Source organism: Larimichthys crocea, chromosome VII, assembly GCF_000972845.2.
Source record: "Larimichthys crocea isolate SSNF chromosome VII, L_crocea_2.0, whole genome shotgun sequence".
Taxonomy (NCBI): domain Eukaryota; kingdom Metazoa; phylum Chordata; class Actinopteri; family Sciaenidae; genus Larimichthys; species Larimichthys crocea.
Genome location: NC_040017.1, coordinates 1,795,134 through 1,818,629, shown reverse-complemented (window position 1 = coordinate 1,818,629; position 23,496 = coordinate 1,795,134). Strand labels below are relative to the sequence as shown.

Below are 23,496 nucleotides of genomic sequence, written 5' to 3'. Positions count from 1 at the left end.
TATATATATCTTGAATAAATAATAAATAATAATAAATAAATATGTTTTTGTGCAAGTTCGGAATATTTAATTTTTGTGCTGTGACATTTGAAGATCTCTGTCGTGTATATTGGCTGCAGTTTACAATATACAAATATTTTCCGTCTTTCTGAGAGCTCAATGACAAGATTGACACTTTGATATTTGTTTGACCCAAACACTTCAGTGAATTTCACAAATGTTCTTTTGTAGGTTCTCGTGGGTTCCCCTGGTTGAAACAAAACTAATAAATTTGATATGTGTGTCATCCATTCCAGGCTGTATGCTGTGTTTTGGCCAGTCGACCTTCTTCCGCTTCAACCACCCTGAAGAAGCCTTCAGGATGAAGAGCATGGTGCCCCAGGGAGGGAGCGTCTCCACCGGGGACTACAGGCGATGTGCAGGTACTTATGTAGTCGCATGCAGTATTTTACTGTATTTTCAGCTTGTTTTTTAACTGAGCTGTGCTACCTGAAACGCGTCAGGGTTTACTTCTTCCACAAACATGGGCGCAGTGTGAATAAAAACACACTGACCTTTTGTTACATGAATAATAAAGCCTGAATAGACTGTTTCTCTACTAACGTTTCAGTTTTAGCCTGGCCTGTGTGGATGAATGAGTCGGGTTGTTGCAGACGGATGGTGGGGTGGCGCAGCAGGGCGGTGCATTTTACAGGTGGATGTTTGCACAGCAGTAAAGCATGGCATTTTTCCTTTTTTTTATAGCCCAGCAAGGGTGGAGGAAGGGACTGGAACAGTATATTAACATGGTGATATACAATACTAGGCCAATTTATGGCTTTAATAACAGAAATTGATTCTTTGTGCTTCCATGAATTTGTTCTTGCTTTAAAGACAATACTTTTGAGTAATGTTAGTGTTGGAGCTTGCAGCTCTGTGAGCTTCAGCTATAAAATGCAGTACCCGTTGAACCCTGCAGCCTGACTGGTACCCAGCTGGGACCTGGTGCTGGAGTTTACACCATGCATGTTTTATGAGCATCTCATTCCTCTGCGTCTCCAGGCAAACTTTTCAGCTGTGTGTGTGTGTGTGTGTGTGTGTGTGTGTGTGTGTGTGCGTGTGTGCGTGTGTGCGTGTGTGTGTTCGGAGTGCTCCTACTGGCACCAGCACAACTGCAAGTGTACCTTTTCTTGGCTGGCTCTCCGAGCGGAGATCTGTCATAGCATCTTGTTATTTCCCCCCTGTTAGTGTTGACGCTGCCTGCCACTGTGGGGATAAGTATAGCGCACGGGCATGCTGGCTGCTGCGGACTTCCTGATCCAGTAATGAAAGCCTTCCGTTGTTTAGAACGTACCATTTTCCTCAATTATGCATTCCTGAGCTGCATTCACATGAAACCTGCTTATACCACTCCCATGATAATCTGAGCATATCTGTCAGATCTCCTTTGAAACACAAATTACACTTGTTATCTGTGTGTAGATGTGTAGAAGTTCAGAGTTATTATGGAGGCAAACCTTTTTACACATTTTTAAAACAGTGATATCTATTTATAAAAGATGTGTGCCTGGCCTGAACCGTGCTGACACACTAAGGTAAAGTGAGTTTTTGCTGTAAGGCAGTAAAAACTTAAAGTCTCCTTAAAATCCCAGGGCCTGGGGTTACAAGTGTCAAGAAAGACTACACCTGCATCTTTTAGGTTAGAGCTTGTCACTGTGGTAGTACCATGGATGTGTGAAGAGAACTGGGAACCGTCACTCACCATCCAACTCCATTAAAAATTGCCCTGTTTTATGGTAAATGGACTGTACCCTAAACACTAAAGGTGCTTTTTCACTACGTATCTCATTTACCCATCCACACACTGACAGCATTGGCTGCCATGCAAGGTGCCAGCTCATCAGAAGGGAGCTAATCATTCAAGCACCGATGGCGCAGCCTTCGGGAGCGGTTTGGGGTTCAGTATCTGGCCCGAGGACACTTCAACATGCAGATATCTGATGAGTGGATGACCTGCTCTGCCTCCTGATACACAGCTGACACTGTTCATATTCATCTGTGTTTCTGAAAAGGTGCACAGAGAGTCACTGCACACCGCTGAGTTAATTTTTTTATTCAGGGAGAAAAATCAATAATATATTCAAGGTTCTCACTGGGAAAAGGGAAACAGTTTCTTTAGCGTGGTGTTCACATTCTCACACTAGAGATGGTTGGCTACACACACACGCACACCTAAATGAAACAAAGCTGATTTACTGATGTGGATCGTTGAAGCTTTCTTTGCTCATTTGTATTCGAGCAATACAGTGGACAAGTATGACTCAGTACTCCTTCTCCCAATACAACTGTACCTCCACAGTATTGCCTTCACAACCACCTCAATGTGTTTATGATTCATGGTGTAATTATGAGGGTGTAAGAAACTGTACCTCCTTATATTTTTTGGTGGAGGATGTTTCGATGGAATGAACAGTGCAGTCACTGATGCCTTAACAAAGACCTGATCCCTCACTGGCTTCCCACCCTCTAACGGTGTGTTTTTCCCTTTTAGGCCAATGAGCTGCCTTCACTGACTTTAGCAACTTTATCTTTTCTTCTTTCAGGCTGAACTGGTCAATGATCATGTGATGAGCTGTAAAGTATAAAATATTTGTTGTTTGTTTGTGTGATCAAAAGTTACACGTCTGCCCTCACAAAGTCCCATGATGTGTCTCTTGTGCACTTTTTAGTATAAAGAGCTCCTCCTGTGTTTCTGTAGCAGTGCTGCTGCATCTTTGTGATGCCAGTCACCTGCCTGTTGTTAGTTTTGGCGAGCTTTGCCAGCTGTCCTCAGCTACCACCTCTTCACCGATTGGACATTTCCTGTGTCTCTCTGCCGGGCTCAGTTTTTTGCCTCTGAGCTGGGTACTCAAAGTGTCCGATGGCTGCAGTTACAGTATCTTTTTCACAGACTATTTATAAAGCTCCACTTCCATTGGACTGTCTGCCATCACTGCAGCCTCTCACTCTGGGTTTCCCCCTCCAGTCCCCTCCTGTGCCCAGCCACCGTCCTTCTGTGTGTCAGCTTTGCTTTTCAGTACAGGGTCTTTATCTTCCTGTGATTTGGCTGCTGTATCTGTCACTGGCTGCTTGACAGCCTGCAAAAAGCAACGCTAGAGACAGGGCTGAATGACGTGGCTGATTGTTAATGTGGCTGCAGTATGGCACCACCACATGCTGAATCTGTTCATGTTTTATCCAATGAAAACAAGTGTCCATCAATAAAATAGGACCGGACAATTGTGGACAGCAAATAAAGACTCTTTCTGTCATTTAGCACCTCTTTCCTGCCCTTTAACTTCCATTTCCAAACCAGTTCAAACCAACATGAGGAAAATCCTGTTTTTCCTTAAATAATTTCTCCATGTTGGATCAGTGAGGTCTCTTTTGTGTGGAAACGTTCAGACAGAGCACAGAACAGAAAACATATTAACGAAGTGTAGCTTCTACTTGACTTCTTCCAAGGTCTCTGTTTGGATAGACTAACTAAAATGCTAAGAGTCGTATCTTTTTACAGCACTGTGGACTGTTTTATATCCTCAGTATATATTACATTATAATATCAAATTTAAGCAGACTAAACTCTAAATGAGCTACTGTGAGCAAAGATAAAGTTGATGTACCTATACATCAAATCCAAATAAAATAGTCAGATGCTTCTTACACACACATAATAATCCAATAATACATTATGTATAATATATTTTATACAACAGTCAGTTCTGACCAAGTAATCTGATCGTTCCATAAAAATTTGGACGCACCAAATTATATTTCACTTAAACTATGAATGGTCGTCAGAAGAGGACGAAGGAAAAGAAAGAAGCCTGACTGCTTGAGCTCAAACCTCCAGCTGTGCACATATGACATCAGCCAACCTGGACAAAAGAGAACAAAACCAAGAATGGAGCTAACACTGTAAGGCAATCATAGCATCAGCTCTATAGCATCATGGCTGAGGGCTGGCTTAAACTGTTATCTCAACGAGACTCCATCATGGAATTTAATGCAGGACCCAGAAATCATATCGGCAAGTAATATTTTCAAAGGCGTTAGGAAAAAGATCAGAACCACATTGAGAGACAAAACAACAACATGACTCCCTGATTTCACCTGAAGAGGCATGCATTGTGACCTGAGGCCTCATGCCTGCGACTGAGCCGTGCTGATATTCAGTACAACAGCACTTCCTCACGTGGGATGTTGCTTAAATAACACTCCCGCAGGCCATTTTTTTGCTTCATGAATACTTTACTTTTGAAACTTTAAGTACATTTAGCTAACTACACTTTTTGCTTGAGAAACATCTTTCTTGCAGAACTTTGACTTATTATGGAGTGTTTTTGGATTACAGCGTTACTACTAACGATCTGAATAACTCCAACACCGGTTTTATATGATGGGGTTGCATCATGTACAGGCAAGTTCAAAGATGTTTATGGTCAAGTAAAACATGTTTGTGTCTTCAGCTGGCATTGCTTAATGCATGCCGACGTCTTGAAAATCACAGTTTATTTAAAGGAATTAACTCCCATCAAAAAGAGTTTTGCTGCTGACTGAACACTGCCTCAAAGAAACATTTTCTGTCCTTGGAAGTTGTTCCATTTAAGCTAATCTGTTCCTATAAAAAGCTGCATTGTGGCCTGTAATTGCCGCTGGATGAAAACAGTGTTTGTCCTGCCAGTAAAATATCAGTACAGTGCCACGATGTGCAGGATGTTCACTTGATTCTTTCTTCATCTCATCTAACACAGACATGTGAGCTCTGCATAATAGAGACAGTAACAGTGACAGGCCATAAAGCCCTCTGTTGTGACTCTTTAAAACAGTCTGTAAATCTAGCACTGGTTCACATCACCAGGGACAGGAAGAACTATGTCAAGGTAGCCATGACATTGGAACTGAGACTGTTTTACCTTCAAAATAAAATGCACTTCTCGTTTGAGAACACCAGGGACAGCGTTGGCGTACGACATACTCAATTATGACTGACGTACCTGACATAAGTCTGTCACGTTGAACTTAATGTTACAAAATACCAGGTATTGACAGCACATTTTAAAGTTTTTTTCAACGTTATGGTTTTATTTTGAATGTCAGGACCGGAAATCGGCGTTACGTTGTCAGTAACTTGACACCAGAGGTACCGTAGGCAGCGGCAGCAGCAGCGGTGCCTAGCACCCCAACCCCCGGCTGAAATATCACCTCGGCGGTGAATCTCCATATCTCCCTCGGTGTGTGCGGAGCCTGGCACGGCAGGGCTCCGTCACACCTGGTCTGTAACCGGTGTCCGGAGGATGTGGGCCTCAGTGTGTGTCATATAGCAGGTGAAGCGCACTGAAACAGAAACGGGTCGCAGTTTTATCCCTTCATGTGAGTAACCCTGCTGCTTTAAAGCCTGAGCTTTGGGGCTAAGGGAAGTGATAGGAGCCGGTCACCCGCCAAACTCCATTAAAAATCTCTCGGTTTTTATGTGTGTTTGCTTTTTTGGAGCGACGCACGCAGCGAAGGACGTGTTTGAATATTTAAAGCGATTCAGTGAGGTTGTGTTGCTTATTCAGCATACAGGTGGTCAATGAATACGTCATTTATTCAGGGGAAAAAGTCAAAAATGTTCGCTTGGGTCACAAAATCACTATATGTTCTTATGGGGGGAAATTAGGGAATGGCAGATGGACCAAACGTATGTTTAAGCAGCTATGCTATAGCTTATTGACAATGGACTTGATGCCGAATTGTAGAGGTCCTAACATGTAATATTATATCAGTCACTGTGTTTTCCCGGCAGGTGTGCTCACGTTAAATTGTCAGATTAGTAAATGAAGTTTGGCACGGTTAGTGTAACCCATGACATCATTGCACGGGCTTTCTCTCAGCAAACGGCTGCTTTTATTTTGTCACCCCACCCCCCCTTCCACCCCGCGTCGTTTTTGACTGTGCACATAAGAAAGAAGCCGGTGTGACATTGACATTCATGCAGTGCATCCTCGTGACAGCCTGCAGACTTGAAGGCTGTATGATTTTGCATGAAGATGTTTGCAGATTTAATTGTGCTCAGGCTGTCATGAAGGCAGAGCTTCATTGTGTGGCCGAGGAGAAGACAGGAAGCTGCTCCCCTCTCTGCTGAACAAGCTGATGCATTATTTGTGAAGCTTGTATATTTTAAAGCAGGTTTCCTATTGGGAGATCTCCCTCTGACATCATCTTCGTGAGGAGACAAGATGGACTTTTCTGTTTGATTCTCCTCTGTGTTTGTGTTGTCATTGGCTCTACCCTGCAGTCACATTTCTAATGTTATTACATCCCTTTCCTTCTGTTGTCTTCTCTCACCTCTCAGTGTGTGTGCGCACTCTGATGACTCCACGCCACAATTGTCTTCATGTTTCCATTTAAACAGATTTCATTTAGCGTTAATAAAACCTGATCTGCGCTCTGATCCTTGCCTCAAGGCCATGCTGGTGAATCTCCCATGTGGCCGTGTGTTTTCTGTTGTAGTAATCTACTGTTCTGACATTACAGAGAGGCGGTTAAGATTAGATTACCAGGCCTGTGTCCTACGCTGCTTTTCGGGCCACACAGTAATTGGGTTATGTAGGCACATTTTCTCCTGATCCCTATCCAATGAATGCACAGGCCTGTCTGTCTGTCCATCTCCTCGTCTGTGTCCTTCCTTCTTTCCTCTTTCCTCACTAATCCCTCCTCGTGCTTACCTGTCTTTCACAGTTTCTAAGCTGGGATGGGAAAACGTGGAGTTGAACGTTGAGGGTTTTGAACATATCTGAAGTAGTAAGGGCAAGGTTATGACTGGGCATATAATGGAGGTTAAAAAAATTCAATGAAGAGGTCAAGGACTTTTGCAGTCAACTGTATTTTCTTGCAAATGCATGCAATGTTCAGCTTGACTGGCTGGATGGAACATTTTGCAGTCATGAAAGCACCCAAATTATTTATGGAAAAAGTAATCAAGGCTAAAGTGGGCACCCTGCAAGGAAAATACAAGCCATTGTAAAGGTTGTGAAAATGTGTGGAATTCCTCTGCACATTTTGCCACCTTCTTTCCTACCTTTAAGGAAAGTCATCTAAGGTAGGTCATTCAGCAGATTAGCATTAGACCTTTATAGATGATAGGTAGTCAATAGATAATGCAGTAATACTTTATCTCAGAGTCATTGAAGGTACTTGCGTTAAGAGCTTAGGGCAGGGGTAAGCAGCAAATTTTGCTGATGAAGGACAAAGACAATGACATTGTAAAGCACCATGTTAAAAAGGGCTGTGTTGGTCAGGTTGTGTAAAGGCTCATCAGACACCACAGCAATGTGTTTATAATGCTGCACGACAGGATTTTAATACTCTGGAATGTTATCATGGCTACAATCAGTTCATCCTTTATCTTTAAAACTTCCAGGTAAACAGTACAAGCCAGGAATGCAAGCAAGGACATATTTGATGACCAATGCCCTGTCTTGCCAGACATTGTTGCACTTGCATTGCTAGACCTCGCTGCTGATGCGTTGCTATCTTGAAACAAATGAGGCTGCTACATTTTGGCGCAGCCTTAATCTCAGTATATATGCAGCCTAATGACCTTTGTTATATTTGGTGCATTTGCTTTGAATGAAGGAAAGGGCATTTGAACATATCACTATGTTAAGGTTTGGTATGAGTTTGTTCAGTTCAAGGATAATTTTGATTCCCATTTAGATGTAGTTCCTTAGGTTCAGGAAACCCAGGGCTGCAGAGGACGGTCTTAATACAGAGTCTTCCAACCTCAAACCAAGCCATAGAGTGCAAGACCAAGATGGGTCTGAGATGTTTTGAGTTTTCTAAGACTGACGACAGTTGTTTTCTGTCTTCTTCCCTCAGACACGGAGAGCTTGGTCAATGGGAATCACCGGGCCAGTCCAGCCCAGTCTCCCCCAGCTCCTGGAGAGAGAGTCCAGTCTGAGCACAGTGCAATCGTCAGCTCTATCGAGAAGGACCTCCAGGACATCATGGACTCCCTAGTCATGGATGACCCCCAGCCTTCTTCCTCAGAGGCAAAAAAGCCTCCTGGAGGTCAACCCATTCCCCACTCCCCTCTATCACCCATGGTCAATGGAGGGGGCCGGTATCTGCTGTCCCCTCCTACCAGCCCAGGGGCCATGTCCGTGGGGTCCAGCTATGAGAATACATCCCCTCCCTTCTCTCCCCTGTCCTCTCCCTCAGCGGCCAGCAGCGGGAGCTTTACCAGCCCGTCTCCTAGTGGAGGACCTCAGGACCAGAGTTCGTCTCTGCCACCAGTGCCTGTACGCTCCTCTAGCTACAACTTCACCACCCAGCCTCCACCTGTACCCCAGCCACGGACCATACTGCCTAATTTTAGCAGCAGTGGGGTGGGCCAGAAGGTTCAGGAAAGCCCCAGGCTGCAGAGGAAGGTCTTAATCGAGGCTCCTGCAAGCCCCAAGCCAAACCGCAGAGGACTAGGCCAAGATGGGTCTGAGAGCCCCCGGCAGACGCCTCTTCTGTCTTCTACTGAATCTCTCAGTAGTAGAAACATTGTGCCAAGTAGCCCCAGGCTCACTCCCAAATTCCCTACCTGTCCGTCTCCGTCACCCTCCAGTCCCAGGACCAAGACAACCACAGTGCTCCAGGAAAGGCCTGCCAGCCCTTTCAAAGAGCAGACCAGTCTATCTGATTGCTCCCTATCCTCCAGCTCCTCCAGGCAGCTTTCCCAACCCTCCAGAGGCTTCCAGCCTCCCCTGGACCCTATTGTCCACATAATCCAAGGATCACCACTCCAGCAGCATCCACGTTCACTGCAGCCCCCTGAAAGCCCTCGTATGGCCAGGAGGAACATGGAGCTGAACGGTGGTAGTGGAGGGGTCAGCAGTATGAGAGAGCTGCCACCTCTTAGTCCCTCAATGGCTCGTAGAGGGGTCCCGGTACTCCCGGGGGCACTTCCAGGGACAGTGCCCACATTGAGGACTCCAGATAGCCCCTCAGGTCTCATCAAGTTTGTCCCAGAGAGTCCAAGGCTTCGACGCAAGTCCGGATCTACATCTGAAGAGCCAGCATGCAGCAGAGGGATCCGAGCCCGCAGTCCATCACCTACCTCTATGATGATGGAGGGCGGTGGTGGTGCAGGAGGACGGAAGGCGAGCTTTGGGAATTCTCTGTCACCTGCTTACAGTCTGGGCTCTCTACCTGGCTCATCCCCCGTAGCCAGCCCAAGGACCCATCGGAAGATGTCTGCAGGGAGACCACACCCAGGAATGAGGGAGAGGAAGAACAGCATCACAGAAATCAGTGACAACGAGGACGAGCTGCTGGAGTACCATCGACGACAGAGAGAGGAGAGGCTTCGAGAGCAGGAAATGGAGAGACTGGTGAGTCAGTTTCCATTTAACAAGAACACACTTCATTCATGCACGTGTTACACCAATTGTGACTTGATGCGTCACAGGGTTTGTACCATTATCTGGAGCTTTTAGTTTTGCAGCTTTCAAACAGAAGTTGCAAGACTAATATCATCAACACTGTGATGGTTGATGATGGTTGATCCCTGACCATAGTTCCAAATTATTCATTTCTTTCTTCATGAACTTTCTTCGGTATCTTTTGATTATTTGTTTAATCTGTAAAATGTGAAATTCTAAGTTTCTTGAGGCCAAAGCAGCACTCTTTAATTCCTTGTTTTTGTCTGACCAACTGTCCAAAAACCCAAAGACATTTAGGCATCGCAGAGATAACACGGGGTTAGGGTTAGGACACCACAATTTCTGACATCAGTACTGTGTACAATAATCTGTGATTTTTCCTAATAGTGTCCCCACTCAAACTTTAAGTTTGCCTGGAAGTATTAGATTTAGACAGTTTTCAATGAATGAAAACAGAGAAATGTTTGATAAACTTTGAAACAGTGAAACAGGCTGTGCTAAATGCCACAAGGCCAGAGACGGAGAGAGAGAACCCTGAACGTAATGGTCAGCCCAGGCATCGCAGAGATAAGACATGGGTTTAGGGTACCACGTACATGACTGTAATCCGGCCTCATAGTGTCCCCACTCAAACTTTAGGGTGAAAAAAATCTAAAACATTTTTTACCAGAAACATAAAAATGTTGCCTGGAAATGTTACTGAAATATTGGATTTCACCCTGGGAAAACAAACACATATCATTCTCGGTAGATAGCAGACATCTGTGGGATCACTGCATAACAGATAAAGAACTAACATTTAGACTTTTCCAGAGTTATGGCTGGATTCAAGTTAAGCAAAGAGGAAACACAAGTCAGCAGCAAAGACAACACAAATACTTTATAACATCAGAATTTCTGGTTCAGTTCAGTCAGAGGGTTTCAGGTTTCTGAAGCGCAGCAGAAAATATGTGCCGCTGGCTGCCACAATGTTAGATGTACTGCTTCTTCTGCCTCCCGCCTAATCTAAATAACGGAAAAGACGTACATCATTGGCGGACCTTAGGCGGGTCGAATGACACCTGGGTGCTCTAATAAGCCATCTATAACAGCACATACCTGTCAATCAAGAAGTCAATTATGCGCAACTTCCTTAGCCTTAATATCATCTTTTCATCATTTTTGTACAACTCACTCCCTACAGCTCTTCAGAAACTTATAAGTAATGTAACAGATACTACGGCCATTCTTTCTACTGTCTATGGTAGAAACGCTCTCCTATCATTTATCTTAGATTAAAACAGTAAACCTGAAACATGTTCATCAAATAAATCAGTCACAGAAGATAACACTACAGTGGCTAACATGTTGTATCAGGACTTCACCTCTCTATCTAATATTTTTTCTTTGCACAGTCATACAAGAGTTGGATGGTGTTTTTGGTAGTTAAGCGTTTGTTTAAAGGCAGCAACTCATCCCAGAGTTCCCCAACAACTGCATCTAACCTACAGGAATGTCATTAGGACGCATTCAGATTTTTTGTCTATATAATGGCCCCCCCACAACAAAAACCTGTTGTTATTTCTTGCCATGACATATAACACAGGCTGTTTGCACCTCTCCTGCATGTTAGTCGTCACGTAACCCGATCAGTCAAACCCTGAACCTTTTTGTTGTTGTTTCTGAAAGGTTACTAGCCACAGAGACCTTTGGACGAGTCCAACTTGCAGACAAATATTGACCTTAGATATGTGCCCATAGCTGCTGGTGCACGAGGTTAAGAACATATTTATGTCAGGTAAATAAGGCAGAGAGTGAGGCAGGATTCCTCAGTCTTGTTATGTTATTGTATTTTTGCGATGGCAGAAACTCGCAGCTCTTTCAGGAGGCAGGGCGTGGAGCTCCAGGGCCTGTAATTAGTCACAGTTGACTCACTGTCATGACAGATTTTTTTCTTTGCCCCACGGCGTTTGCATTAAAATCATTTCACACGCAGCCTGCTACTCATTCGCACAACTGCTTACCAAAAAACTAAGATTCTCTGCGAAGTTTGTTTCAGTCTTATTGTGAAATCAACACAGTACACAGCTCAGAGGCACACACTCATCCACTGATTTATATGAGGCTGATATTGAACTTTGAATGAGTTTATAGCCTGATGGTGTTGTTGACATGCTGTTTAATTACATTGTATAATTGATTAATATCCCGCTGGTTATGTAGTGCTTAAACTAAAGTGTTCATTGTGTGGTATTCAGGGTTTTTCAACATAATTAGTGGTAAACTTTGAGAAATACTTTGGGATTTTTTTTAATACAGTTTCAAGAAATGAAATATTAGTAAAGAAATTGATATTGTCAGCCTCAGTCTTTATATATAGAACCTTGTGGAAACCTGAAGTCAAACCCTGTTCATGTACATTAGTTATGTGACAAAAACACATCAAATCTCACATATAAAACTTGATGGTTTACTCGGTTCAAAGTTTTTTCATCTCAACTATAGTCCGACCTATACTGGATCTTTAAAATCCAAGTAAAGTAAGATTAAATATGTATATTGTCAGACCAAAGAAGAAAGTGTTATTAACCACACAACCAAATTTGCATAATTGGTAATAGAGAGGCCCCTACTAATCTGCTAGGGGTATGCTCAGGGTGGCCTCAGCGTGTCACCGAGCCACCCTTTAAGGACCGCCCACAAAATCCTGGACTGAAAACTGGTGAAACCTCTAACTCCACATTTTAGTAATATATCGTTCAAAGTCTTTTCACATGTTTTCAGTAACTATTTTCCAACATAGTTAATGTGTTTTGAAAGAATTACCGTTACACAGACTTAAAGGCTGAGTGATGCTGATAATCGATATTCAGAAAAAATTCAATAACATATTACAACACATCAGTCGATAGTAATTGTTCAAAACATAAACAATCTTAATACAGATCCATTCGATTTTTTTTCCGCGCTGCACTCGACGACAATGATGTGGAGGAAACAAAGGTGTGATGTTGCCGGCGTGATCATCTGTTTACGTGTCTCATTATGTCTGAAGGTGTGGTTAATGATGATGATGATGTGTGTACTTAACAGTTCATAATGATGCACTGATAAGAAGTGTGTGTGTGTGTGTGTGTGTGTGTGTGTGTGCAAACAGTGTACAGATATCTATGTCAGGCTAATATTACAGTAAATAGGGTTGTTAGTGTTAGTAGACTTTACCTGAGAAAACCTGTTTGAGGACCAACAGGAAGGTCTAATGAACATCAGTGTTAATTTTGTCACCCATTTTTCAATTTAGTCTTAGTCTTAGTCTTGTGTCAAAGTTCATTCTTAGTCTTAGTCACTTTTAGTCTTTCATAAATCATTTTTGTTAGTCATATTTTAGTCGACTAAAAATCTCAAAATTTTAGTTCAATTTTTGTCCAAACATTTTAGTCTTTTTCTATTTATTTCAGGAATATTTTTTTTTGTTTATTAATTCCAGTTCACTTGTGTTCCACAGCTAACACATTGATTAAATGTCTTGATTGAACTGAATTGAATGAATTCATCTTCAATGCATCTTTGCTAAGTGTCTTGTCTGTTGTTTCAATACACACTTAATATGCACTTGATTTAATTTTTCAAATCATTTTGATTTGCCTTTTTCCCGCACATATTCCCATCTGTCAAAACGAGGCATTGTGACTTTTTCTCTGCTTCTAAATAATGGAAATGGGACCACACGTCCAGTCTGGTGAATGCGCTGTCCGTACGCCGTGTTTCTCCTGCATGCTGTTTGTTTTCAAGCCACAGGTGCGAGAGCAGCAAGACGATCTCAAACGTGTGGCCGTGACGTTGCTACAGTAAAAGAACTGCTGGCACAAACACGAAAGCAGGACTGGATGTTGCTTTTTTTATTATATAGTAGACGAAAACAAGGAGGACGTTTTTGTTTACTTTTTATTTCTTGCATGACATTTTCGTTTCGTTTTTATTCGTCAACAAAAACACACCTTGGCACATTTTTCGTCAGTGTTTTTAGAACATTGTATCGTCTTGTCATCGTCTCGTCATCGTCTCGTCTTAGTCAAGGGAAAAAGGCTCATTGACGAACATATTTCGTCTCGTCTGACGAAATTAACACTGATAAACATCACTGTGGTCTCTGTCAGATTTTGTACATGAATATGTAGAATATTTTCCCATGCTTATTTTGGCCTGCATTGATTAGCAGTCATGGCAACCAACCAACGATGTAATTAATAAACTTCCATAACGAGCGCATGATGTGATCATAGCCACAGATGAAAACTTTCTTTACTGTTAGAGTCAGTCCGTAAACTTTTTTTATTCTGTTCAGCAGAAGTCAAGCGAGTCAGTGAGCACTTGGTTTCCATGGCAACCAACACGCCAGAGTGCCCACCCACTGATCCTCCTCCTGTGAGTGACACGGTGTAGAAGATTTTCCAAATATTAGAGCGTGTTTGTGCAGCTATAGTTAGTGGTTTGTTATAAATGAATAAAAGAGAAGACATTCTTGTTTCAGCTGATAGCAGAATCATTTCAAAAAAAGGATCACAGCGTCCATGCTGGTGAACTGACAGCAGAGTCAAGCGGCAGCGTTTAATTCAGCTCCGCTCTGCAGTCCTTCCGGCCGGAGGTAAACCCTCTCTAATGACCGGTCTGCAGGGAGGTCCGTCTGATCCAAGCTGTCCGGCCTGGCGCTGCTCCCTCCACATGGCCGTCTGACTGACTCGCTGTCTTGGCAAACACACTTGGCTTATGAAGTGAGTCGCAGCATGCTTCGTCTGTGGCGCGCACACACACACACACACACACACACGTCGTCCTTCTGTCCACCAAAGATGACCTCATCTTTTCTGTGACGTCGGTTAAGAATACGCCACGGTCAGCTGTTTGTAGTTTATTGTCCGTGTGAGACATTACTGCTTTGTGAAGAGCTCCTGGTTGATTCCAGCCATCAGCCAACCTGACCTGATTATGTGCTGATGGCTGGGAGGGCGGTGGAGAGTCCTGTGGAGAAGAGATCTGTTGCTGCAATCCCTCCTAGTTGCTGCTGGAGGTCAGTGAAGGTCACAGATTGCTCGATGCGTCTTTGATGAAGGCCTACATGAGGATATTTACTCAGACACTCCTTGGGCCTTGCCCTTGAAATATCAGAGATGGAGCTTTAGCTTTGAATATTCTGCCCGAGGCAGAGATCATCATCATCATAGGGCAGACTGCCACCGACAGCCTGAACCAGTCTGCCCTCTCTCCTCCCTCGTCTTTCTGTGATTTTCCAGCCCAGCAGGAGGCCACAAATGTTGGGGCCGTGCAGAGAAAAGTCTCTCCTGCATGGCTGGAATCTTTGTTACCGTCCACGAGGATCAGCAGACCAAATATACCCTTGCACGAGTCTGAACAGAACACCACATGTCTATACCACCATCTTACAGCGCACGGCCAAATATGTCCAACTACTGCGGGACACCGAACCTGCCCACCTAGGCTGCCAAATATATCCTGCACCTACACTGAGACGGCGCGCAGTACAAACCCACTGACCAGGAGCGGGCGTGAAGGCGAGTTTCTGCAGAATGGCACATAGTTTTCTGGAAACAACATGTTTGGACTGCAGGGTTTCCATGTTTGTGTTGCTGCGAGTTCTACTGTTGTTGGCTGAAACTGAACAGGCTCGGACAGATGAGACAGCAGACTGGATCTGTTTGTCTGCTCGTCCAAAGGACAGTTGCAGTCATCCAGTCTTGAGGCAGAACAAACAAATGTGCTTCATGGTTTGGATTCTCTAGAGCCAGATCGCCTCTGTGAATCATCAGAAAATAAAGAGCAGAGGAGGCAGTTATCTGAAGCTTTATCTAGATCATATTTTTAATACAGGATATGAAGAAGCAGTGCAGTCTGCTCTTCTGTGACCTCTCCACTAGAGGGGGTCATCTAACTGTTCACTGCTACAGTAGAAAGTCACACCTCCCCACCACTGAGAGCCACACATCCAATCAGATAAGAGACTTCATTAAAGAGAAACAAAGACATTAGAAAGAGTCTGCCGTCACCTTCATATTTATAATTAATCGTCACCTATTAGCTTAATCAGCAGTTTGTTAATCGTGTTGACATTGCTTGGAACAACTGAAGTGCTCCATGTACAGACAGAAATACAGACGATATAGATCATCTCAACAAATATTTAAAAAAAAACGACAATCACATTACATACAAATCAAAAACTTCAAAAGCTGCAGGAATGAAAAACATTTCTCAGTAATGACATTTGTTATGTGTTATTTCTTAATTTCAGGGTAAACACATGAAAGGAGCGACGTCATGAATTCAAAAGGTCCAAAAGGCCCCAAATATGAGCACATTAAAACAAGTAATGTAATGCCAGAACATATATATTATAGATCCTAATGCTTCTTTACATTATTCATCCTCTCAGTTTATCATTTAGTCTGTAAAAAATCTGATGATTGTGTAATTTTATAGTCCTGAGACAAAGAAAAGCAGCAGCTCGTCTCACTGCAGCAGCTCCGTTCATTTTTACAGAACATTACAAGCATGAACAAACATCGTTGGTACATAACACTGCACAGAGATGCTAACATTGTTTACACCAATACTTTCAAACAATCATTTACATTATTGATACAAAACATTATACGGTGCTGATGTCTTCATTTCTAAACCTGATCCATAAACACAGTTATTTTTCCATCATGAATATTTCCTGTACTTTTTCTAACCGCTGTCTGTCTGAGCGGCTTATAATACCTTCCTGTCAGCTGTGAGTAATTCTCTTCCTTCAGCACCACATTAGTTATTACACAGGCATAAAATCAGTTGGGGATTGAACATCCTAACACTGTGTACAATACTTCATTCAGTCTGTTCTATAGTGGCTCTAATCGAGGCGCTGGTTAGCTCACCTGGTGGCGTGTGGGCCCCATGTACAAAGGCTTCCGTTCTGTGGCCATTTGCATGTCATTCCCCTCTCTCTCTCCCCACCTTCCATTCACTCTTCAACTGTCTCTATTGAATAAAGCTTAGAAAGCGCCCCAAGTATCTTAAATGAATAAATAAACAAAATGAAATGGCTCTTTAGAACATACGTGCATAATTTGCATCACTTCCTTTTGAGTAGTTTTAGCCTGACATCAAACGATGATAAAGTTTGCAGATGACCTTCGATGTCTTTAGAAAAAATAGTCATGAATCACTGAGTTTGAATCAGTGTTCACAACAATAGTAGCATGTACAGAAACATCATTATCTAAATGTTCTGTAGACAGGAAGCCTTGTGAGATAGCCTGTCTCTTTATTATTGCTGTAAACTCCAAACTGAAATATTATCGGAGGAACCAGACAACTTTTTGCACCTCCCTCCTCTTCCCCAAGTCATCATTCAACAGATGTGTCAGTGTTTATGTGCGATGATCACAAAGCTCTTCAAAGGGTCGTCAAAGAGAGAAATAATTACACTTCATGTGAATATGCTGCAAACTTCAACTTCAAAGCGCGATCCGGAGCCTTCACCTTCACTTCTCTGTATTTAGCAACTGAAGCCAAAGTCAGGATTAAAAGTATCAGCCAGTCGGAGCCAGTGTGTGCCAGACAGTGTAAAGTTCTGCATGGCGAGTAAAGTTAGCCCCCTCAGCTTTTCTTAGAAGCAGCCAGCAAACCCTCCGCCCTCTCGAGGAAGTCCCTATACACATTATGCTATGTAACTCCGCCCCCTGTTCACACGGAGTCCTCACCTCCTCTCACAAGACCTGAGGTGGGTGGAGGAGGAGGAGGAGGAGGGGCGGGGGGCATGGCCCGCTCTCCATCCGTCCTAAAGTAGCTACACAGCTACAGTTGTGAAATCACTTTACAGGACAGGAGGAGCTGTGTGGAGGCGCAGGGAGCAGCAACATCTTCAGTCCTGTTACAGTGTGTGTGTGTGTTTGTCATGGACCGGTATCATGTGCTGAGTGGCAGCAGGACTGTACCGGCGCTGAGACCAGGTCTGAGCAGGGAACAGGCCGTGGTGTATCTGCTGGCTCTGGCTAAACAGAAGCCGGTGTTTCTCAACAGCGTGGCGGCTCTCATGAAGGTAACCGACGCTGATGCTAATATTAACAAAACCCTCAGAGCGGGTTTAAATAGACTGCTGTGTTCCTTCCTGTGCTGGTTTTGGATCTTCAGAATATGTGCACTGTTCTTAAAAGGCCTGCTGCCTTCATGTGACGTCGTCTGCCAGTTCAGTCATTAACAAGAGGAGCTTGTTATCACACGGGAGGGAGGTTTAATGAGGCAGGACTGAGAAACATGTTGCATGTTTACAGGCAGGTAGAAACCTGACGTGTGGTGTCCTGGAATATCTAATAATAAACCATAAAACACTGAATAACCTTTTAAAAGCTAAGTATAGTTAATGTGAGGAAAGTTTCCACTGAAGTAGAAATAACACAGAGGACAAAGAACTGCTGTGGGACTCTGAGACCAGTATCAGAACCAGATCTATTAGACGAGTATGTGCAGTATGTATCAGTTTCTAAGTGAAGTTTGACAGTTGTGAATTTAAAGCTGAAAGTTTGATCATTTGAATTGAACCTTCGTGTGAATAGTCAGAATCTTCGGTCAGCTGATATTCTCAACAGATATTGGCATATTGCAGAGATATCTGCATCAGTGTATATGATATCCGATACGCAAAGTGATTTTTCCATTGCATAATGCAGAAAAATGCCCCTAGAGTAAGAGAAGTGTTCCTCATCAGAGTCGTGGGGGGCTGGAGCCAATCCCAGCTGGCATGTGGCTCAGAGGTTGGATACACCCCGGGCAGGTCAAGTAATAAAGTTTAATTATTTAACAAAGCTGACATCCATCATGAACAACTCCTCTCACCCCCTGCATGAGACTGTGGAAACACTTCACTTAAACTCCTTTAGCAACAGACTGCTGCTGCCAGCATGACTTTTTTTTTTATGTTTCTTATTAACGAGTCATTTCTGATCGGCCTTGTGTACACAAGCTGCTGTGACAAGTGAAAATCTATCTTATTTTATCTGTTACATGTTTATGCCCATTGAGAGCATAATCATATCATAGCTCAATCTACATAGAAAATCTCCACCTAATCGGTAATCGGTGAATTTTCCCTCTAAAATCGTTGTCAGTTTCAAAACTCAAGAGTCCATCCATGAAAGTGAACCGGTGAAGTATCTGACATTTCTACAACAGAGTGATTCATCACAGAGCTCACATCATTGTGCAGAGAAATATCAAGAGGTCACAGAGTCCTGCTGTGGTGTTGTCTATGCCGATGTAGCCGGCTGACACGGAGCAGAAGAGCGGCATCAGCGGTTATAATGATGATGGATACCAGAGACGGTGTGTGTGTGTGTGTGTGTGTGTGTGTGTGTGTGTGTGTGTGGTCGAAAAGAAAGGCCGCAAACAAATGGGCTTTTAGAATTTCAAAATAAAACCGAAAAAGTGAGAGTATGAAAGTTCCGTATATAATAAAATAATCATGAATAGTTTTCTATAATAAACACACGTGATAAGCAGCATGAAACTCTCTGCATAGTAACCTGCTGCATCCTCGTGTCTGACAGCTGGGCCTCTGTTTGCTTTGGCTCGTACACTCTCTACATCTCCTCTGGCTACACTCTCACATGGATATATAGTACTTCACTACTGTAGCAGCCGGCTGCTGTCGACTTATTGATATTTAATCTCCCGATTTCTCCTGCGCAGCAAAGTGTTTGACTTAACACATGTGATGCAACATGCTGCACATGTTGCAGACTCGCTTTTGTCTCTATCCTGTAACAATAATCGAGCTTATTATCAGCAGCAGTGAAGAAGAAAATACGGCTTTAATCACTGTGTCTGCTCTTTGATGTTCTCATCTCTATGCTGGGAGTGTTTGACGTGATAACTGGAGTCCGGGCCTCCTCTGGGTGGGGGGGTTGGATCCCAGTTTAAGAGAAAGCCTTGACGGTTTAAATGCCAGCCGCCCCCACCGGGAGCAACAAGCTCCATAATTTCATCTTGAGATCAGCGCCAGTGACATCCACATGGAGGACCACCAGCTTATTATTCAGAGAGGTTGGCTGCTGAGCCGCTGAGCCTCCTTGGGGCGGAGAAAAATAGCAGCAGCATAAAGTAAAATAGAAACATCTCTTGTGAGGATCATCTGTTTGTTCCTCCTCTGGGACCTGTACACGATGAACCCTCTGAGGATCAGAGTCTGATCATGAATGGGGTTTGTTTTTTTAACGAACTCTTACGCTCGCAGATATATGTAGAGAATAAGGCTTTGTTGAACTTTTCCCGGTTCAGTCCTGAAATATTATGCGCGTGAGAGATTTGTGTTTACGCCTGTGACGTAGGTGGAACACGGCAAAGTAACTGCTCTGATCAAAGTGCAGAGACGAGGGGGGATGGCCCTGGGGTGCTCGGGAGAAGGAGGAGGAGGAGGAGGGAGAAATATTAAAGGGTATAAGAGAAAACGGGAGGCGCTGACTCTCAGGGGAGAGGGGAGAGTAGACACAAGGACTAGATGCTCACTGCTGGGAGGATGAAAGTAAAAGTGAAGTGACTAAAAGAGGAAAAAAACTGACAGAGTGAGATGTAGGATGTCTGATTAGAAAAGTATTTATAGCACAGAGAATAAACATCCATTAAAATACTAAGAAAAAGAATGAGTTTAAAGCTGCACTATGTCACTTTTCAAAGATAAAATAACACATTCTTCTTTCTACAAATGAAACGTTGAGTTCCAAACAATTCAAACGCACCCTTTCTCTACACTCATGGGTTCACGTACTACAGCCTTAGTCGGTCTGGTATGACCAGTAGCTTATGATAGCTGACATTAGCAAATATCCATGTGATGTAACCTAATTACCTTTCGCTACTCGTTCTACTCTGATGCTGCATTTGACTGTCAGAGGAACATTACAGTGAGTTTTACGCAACGTTTAAACAACTAGTAAAGCCATTGTTTCTCAGCAGGAGACGTGTTTGTCGTTACTGTTTGAGGTAGAAGTCAGTTCAGTGGTGTGTTTACAGCCACGAGAAAAGAAAAAAAGTCCCTGTTACATGTTGAGAATTTATCCTTAAAGGTCCAGTGTGTCAGATTTTAGGGCCTGTATTTACAGACTATGCCTGAAATAGAATATAATATGTCTTAATTATATTCAGGTACAAATTATGATGTATTTGTTACCTTAAAATGATCTTATCTCCCATTGTGCTGTAATTGCAGCTAAGTGGGCACTTTTTTTAAACAACCTTACAAATAAGGCTGTATTTTATATACGTTTGTACGTTTTGTTGGGTTGTGTGCCTGCACTACCCCAAATGTTTCCAACAACGTTTAAGCAGATTAATCCACAGTTTCATTTACATTTTTATTTTAAACCTCGCTGACCTCAGCTTCATCAACGACGGCGGGTCAATGAAGATAACAACTCCCATGATCCCGCGCTACTTCAGATCATCGGCAAATTAGTCTCTGTTTGTTCACTGTCGACAATTATGAACAGTTTAAGTTTGGCATGGAGTAACCACATGTTAAAAGACATGATCATCATCAGCAGCAGCAGCTTCAGCCTCAAAATGTCAGTTGTCATGCGAGCCACCCACTAGGTGAGACACAGAGGAATGTGTGAACTGCTGTCTGGGGGTGGATGCAGGCTGGAGCTTGGAGAACTCTGGGAACCAGACATTCCTCTACAGACTCTCAGTTGTCTGGAAGTATCACCCCCTTCCCTCTCACAGACATCAAGTCTGGAAGACTTTGACTCTGCACTCAGCCCTTCTGTCAGATGTACAAACTCTAATGTAACCTGCCTACTGTGAGCTTTTATTGCTGTAAAGTAGACGTTTGTACTATTAACAGGCACTATAGGTAATATATAGGTAATATTAACAAATTTCTTAGTCCTACTGTGTAGAGAAAAGTACAGCTTCAGTACAGCTTCAGTATCGTGTTTATCAAACGTGGCTAAGCTTAGCTTTATGTGTATCACGTTGTTGGTGGTTTCAGACTTGTGACCCAGCTTTTCTCCACATGCCCTGGTGACACAGCGGGGCTCACACAGAGGCTGTTTCAACTGCTAACAGATACAGATCAGCTTTTACAGAAGGTGGAATAGGACACTCCTGAAACAACAAAACAACACAAACTTCAGCTGACCTGCTTCCAAAAAAGGAGCCATTAAGCCCACGTGGATCCAGAGTTCAACAACACGAGCGAGCATAGAAACTTGTCCCAGCTCTTTTCTTGCACCTGATCTGATAAAGGTGTGCAGGACAGGAACTAAAGACTGGTCACCATCATTTCTGTACTAGCCATCTTCATCCTTTGATAGAACGTGTGTTTGGATCAGTTTAGCTTGTTCACAAATTTTCTGGTCGACCTGTCTTCATATGGACATACATGAAATAGATATTGTCTCTGTTGATGTTATACTGTAGTGATGGATATAATGTGATGACATGATATCCCAGATAGCAGACCAACATTGAATCAATGTTGATCAACATTAAAATATAACATTGATTTTTCATCAGGTTTGCACCCTGGAATAGTTATTTCAATGATAATAAAAAAGATCAAGACAGACATAAAATCAATCTCTGTTTTATCATTAAACCAACCATCAATCAGTGTTGCCTTTGTGTCTCTTAACGGAAACTTCCTGTCTTTCCACATATTAACAATTAAAAAATGAGCTTAATGCAGTTTAATTTAGCCTCGTCACCTACAGATACAGCTATGAAGATGACAAATAACTAACTTGATGCATGCTAGATTCTTTTGGCTCCTGCGTTGTACATGTGAAATCTGTCGGTTTACTGTAGGTGAAGCCACCTGCCATATCGTAACCATGGAAACAGCTCAGATATGAATCATTATAAAGTCTTTGTCTTGGACGTGAGAAGCTTCCAAGACTTCCAAGGGGGGGGGGGGGGGGGGTTGGTGTTATGGTGGTGTCAGGGGAAGGGGCGGGGTTTGTTATTGGCTGTTAAGAGCCAGTATTTGTTCATCTGTCTTTTAAGCCAAGCTATCTTGGCTTCAGTGTGCATGTGCCTCATTTCAAAGTTTGAGCTGTTGCTTCTCACAGTGTCCACCATGAGAGTGAGTAAACCCACATTTTCATTCTTTATTATGAGGTAGAAGTCATTTGTTTTTGACACGGTCAGATTTCAGGTTAATGGTCGGTAAACCTCTTCATATGGGCTTATTATGTAAAGAAAAGATATATATATCTTTCACCAGGGCAAACCAGAAAGGCCTATATTTGCATAGCCTCATTGAACTATTGTGGAATAACGCTCTTCAAGCCAAGACCTCAGTATTTCCAACTGGGACATGGGAGCTTGGCGTCTAGTAAAAAGCTTTGGATTAACACACTGATGTGTAGCACCTTGTTCCTTCACAGCCAAGCTCTCAGAAACCCTGAAGGACCTGCTAATGATATCTACAGAGACCTACAGACTTATAAACCGAATGATCTTTAGTGCCTGTGGCAGCCACAATCTCAAAACATAAAAAAACAACTCCTCTGGCGTTTTTAAAGTCCCACACGGAAAAACAGAATGTGGGATTCACACAAATCTGTCAACAGGCAACAATTTGTGCGCAGTTTGCATGTCAGGCGTCAGATTTGATGCTGCGTCAAGTTGATTTACGTTTGCGGGCTAAACTCATTTAATGGTTTTGTGATCCTGCTCCTCATCCATCACAGCAGGTTCGCCAGCTGAGGGGTCTAATCTGTGTGCACGTTCAAGCAGATGTTCAGTGGGAGGACTCGGGAGTAGTAGCTGTAGATCCGCCAGGACTCTTTTTCATGTGAATATACAGCAGTGTTCAGCAGCCCAAAGGGGTGTTTTAAACCCACCCACTCAGTTAAAAGCTAACCGGTCCCAGATTACAGGTTAAAGCTAATGCTGGGGCTGTAGCTCCTAATCATGCAGATGCTCACTGCAGTGTGAGGGAGAAGATACACCCAGGGCACTTATTTGTGGGTGAGAGCAATTTCACTGCCAAGTGTTCCTACACAACAAGAAACAGGATCTG

The 23,496-nt window shown here is 43.2% G+C and overlaps 1 protein-coding gene across 13 annotated transcripts in view; it reads left to right on the top strand.

Annotated features, from left to right (window-relative positions):
* Positions 1-23,496, top strand: part of phldb1b (pleckstrin homology-like domain, family B, member 1b) — a 71,740-nt gene that overhangs the window by 21,765 nt on the left and 26,479 nt on the right. For all 13 annotated transcript variants that reach the window (XM_027280841.1, XM_027280837.1, XM_027280830.1 and 10 more), the window contains 2 exons: positions 297-422; positions 7,882-9,383. In XM_027280841.1, the coding sequence (XP_027136642.1) occupies positions 297-422; positions 7,882-9,383 (1,628 nt within the window). The remainder of the gene's footprint in view (positions 1-296; positions 423-7,881; positions 9,384-23,496) is intronic.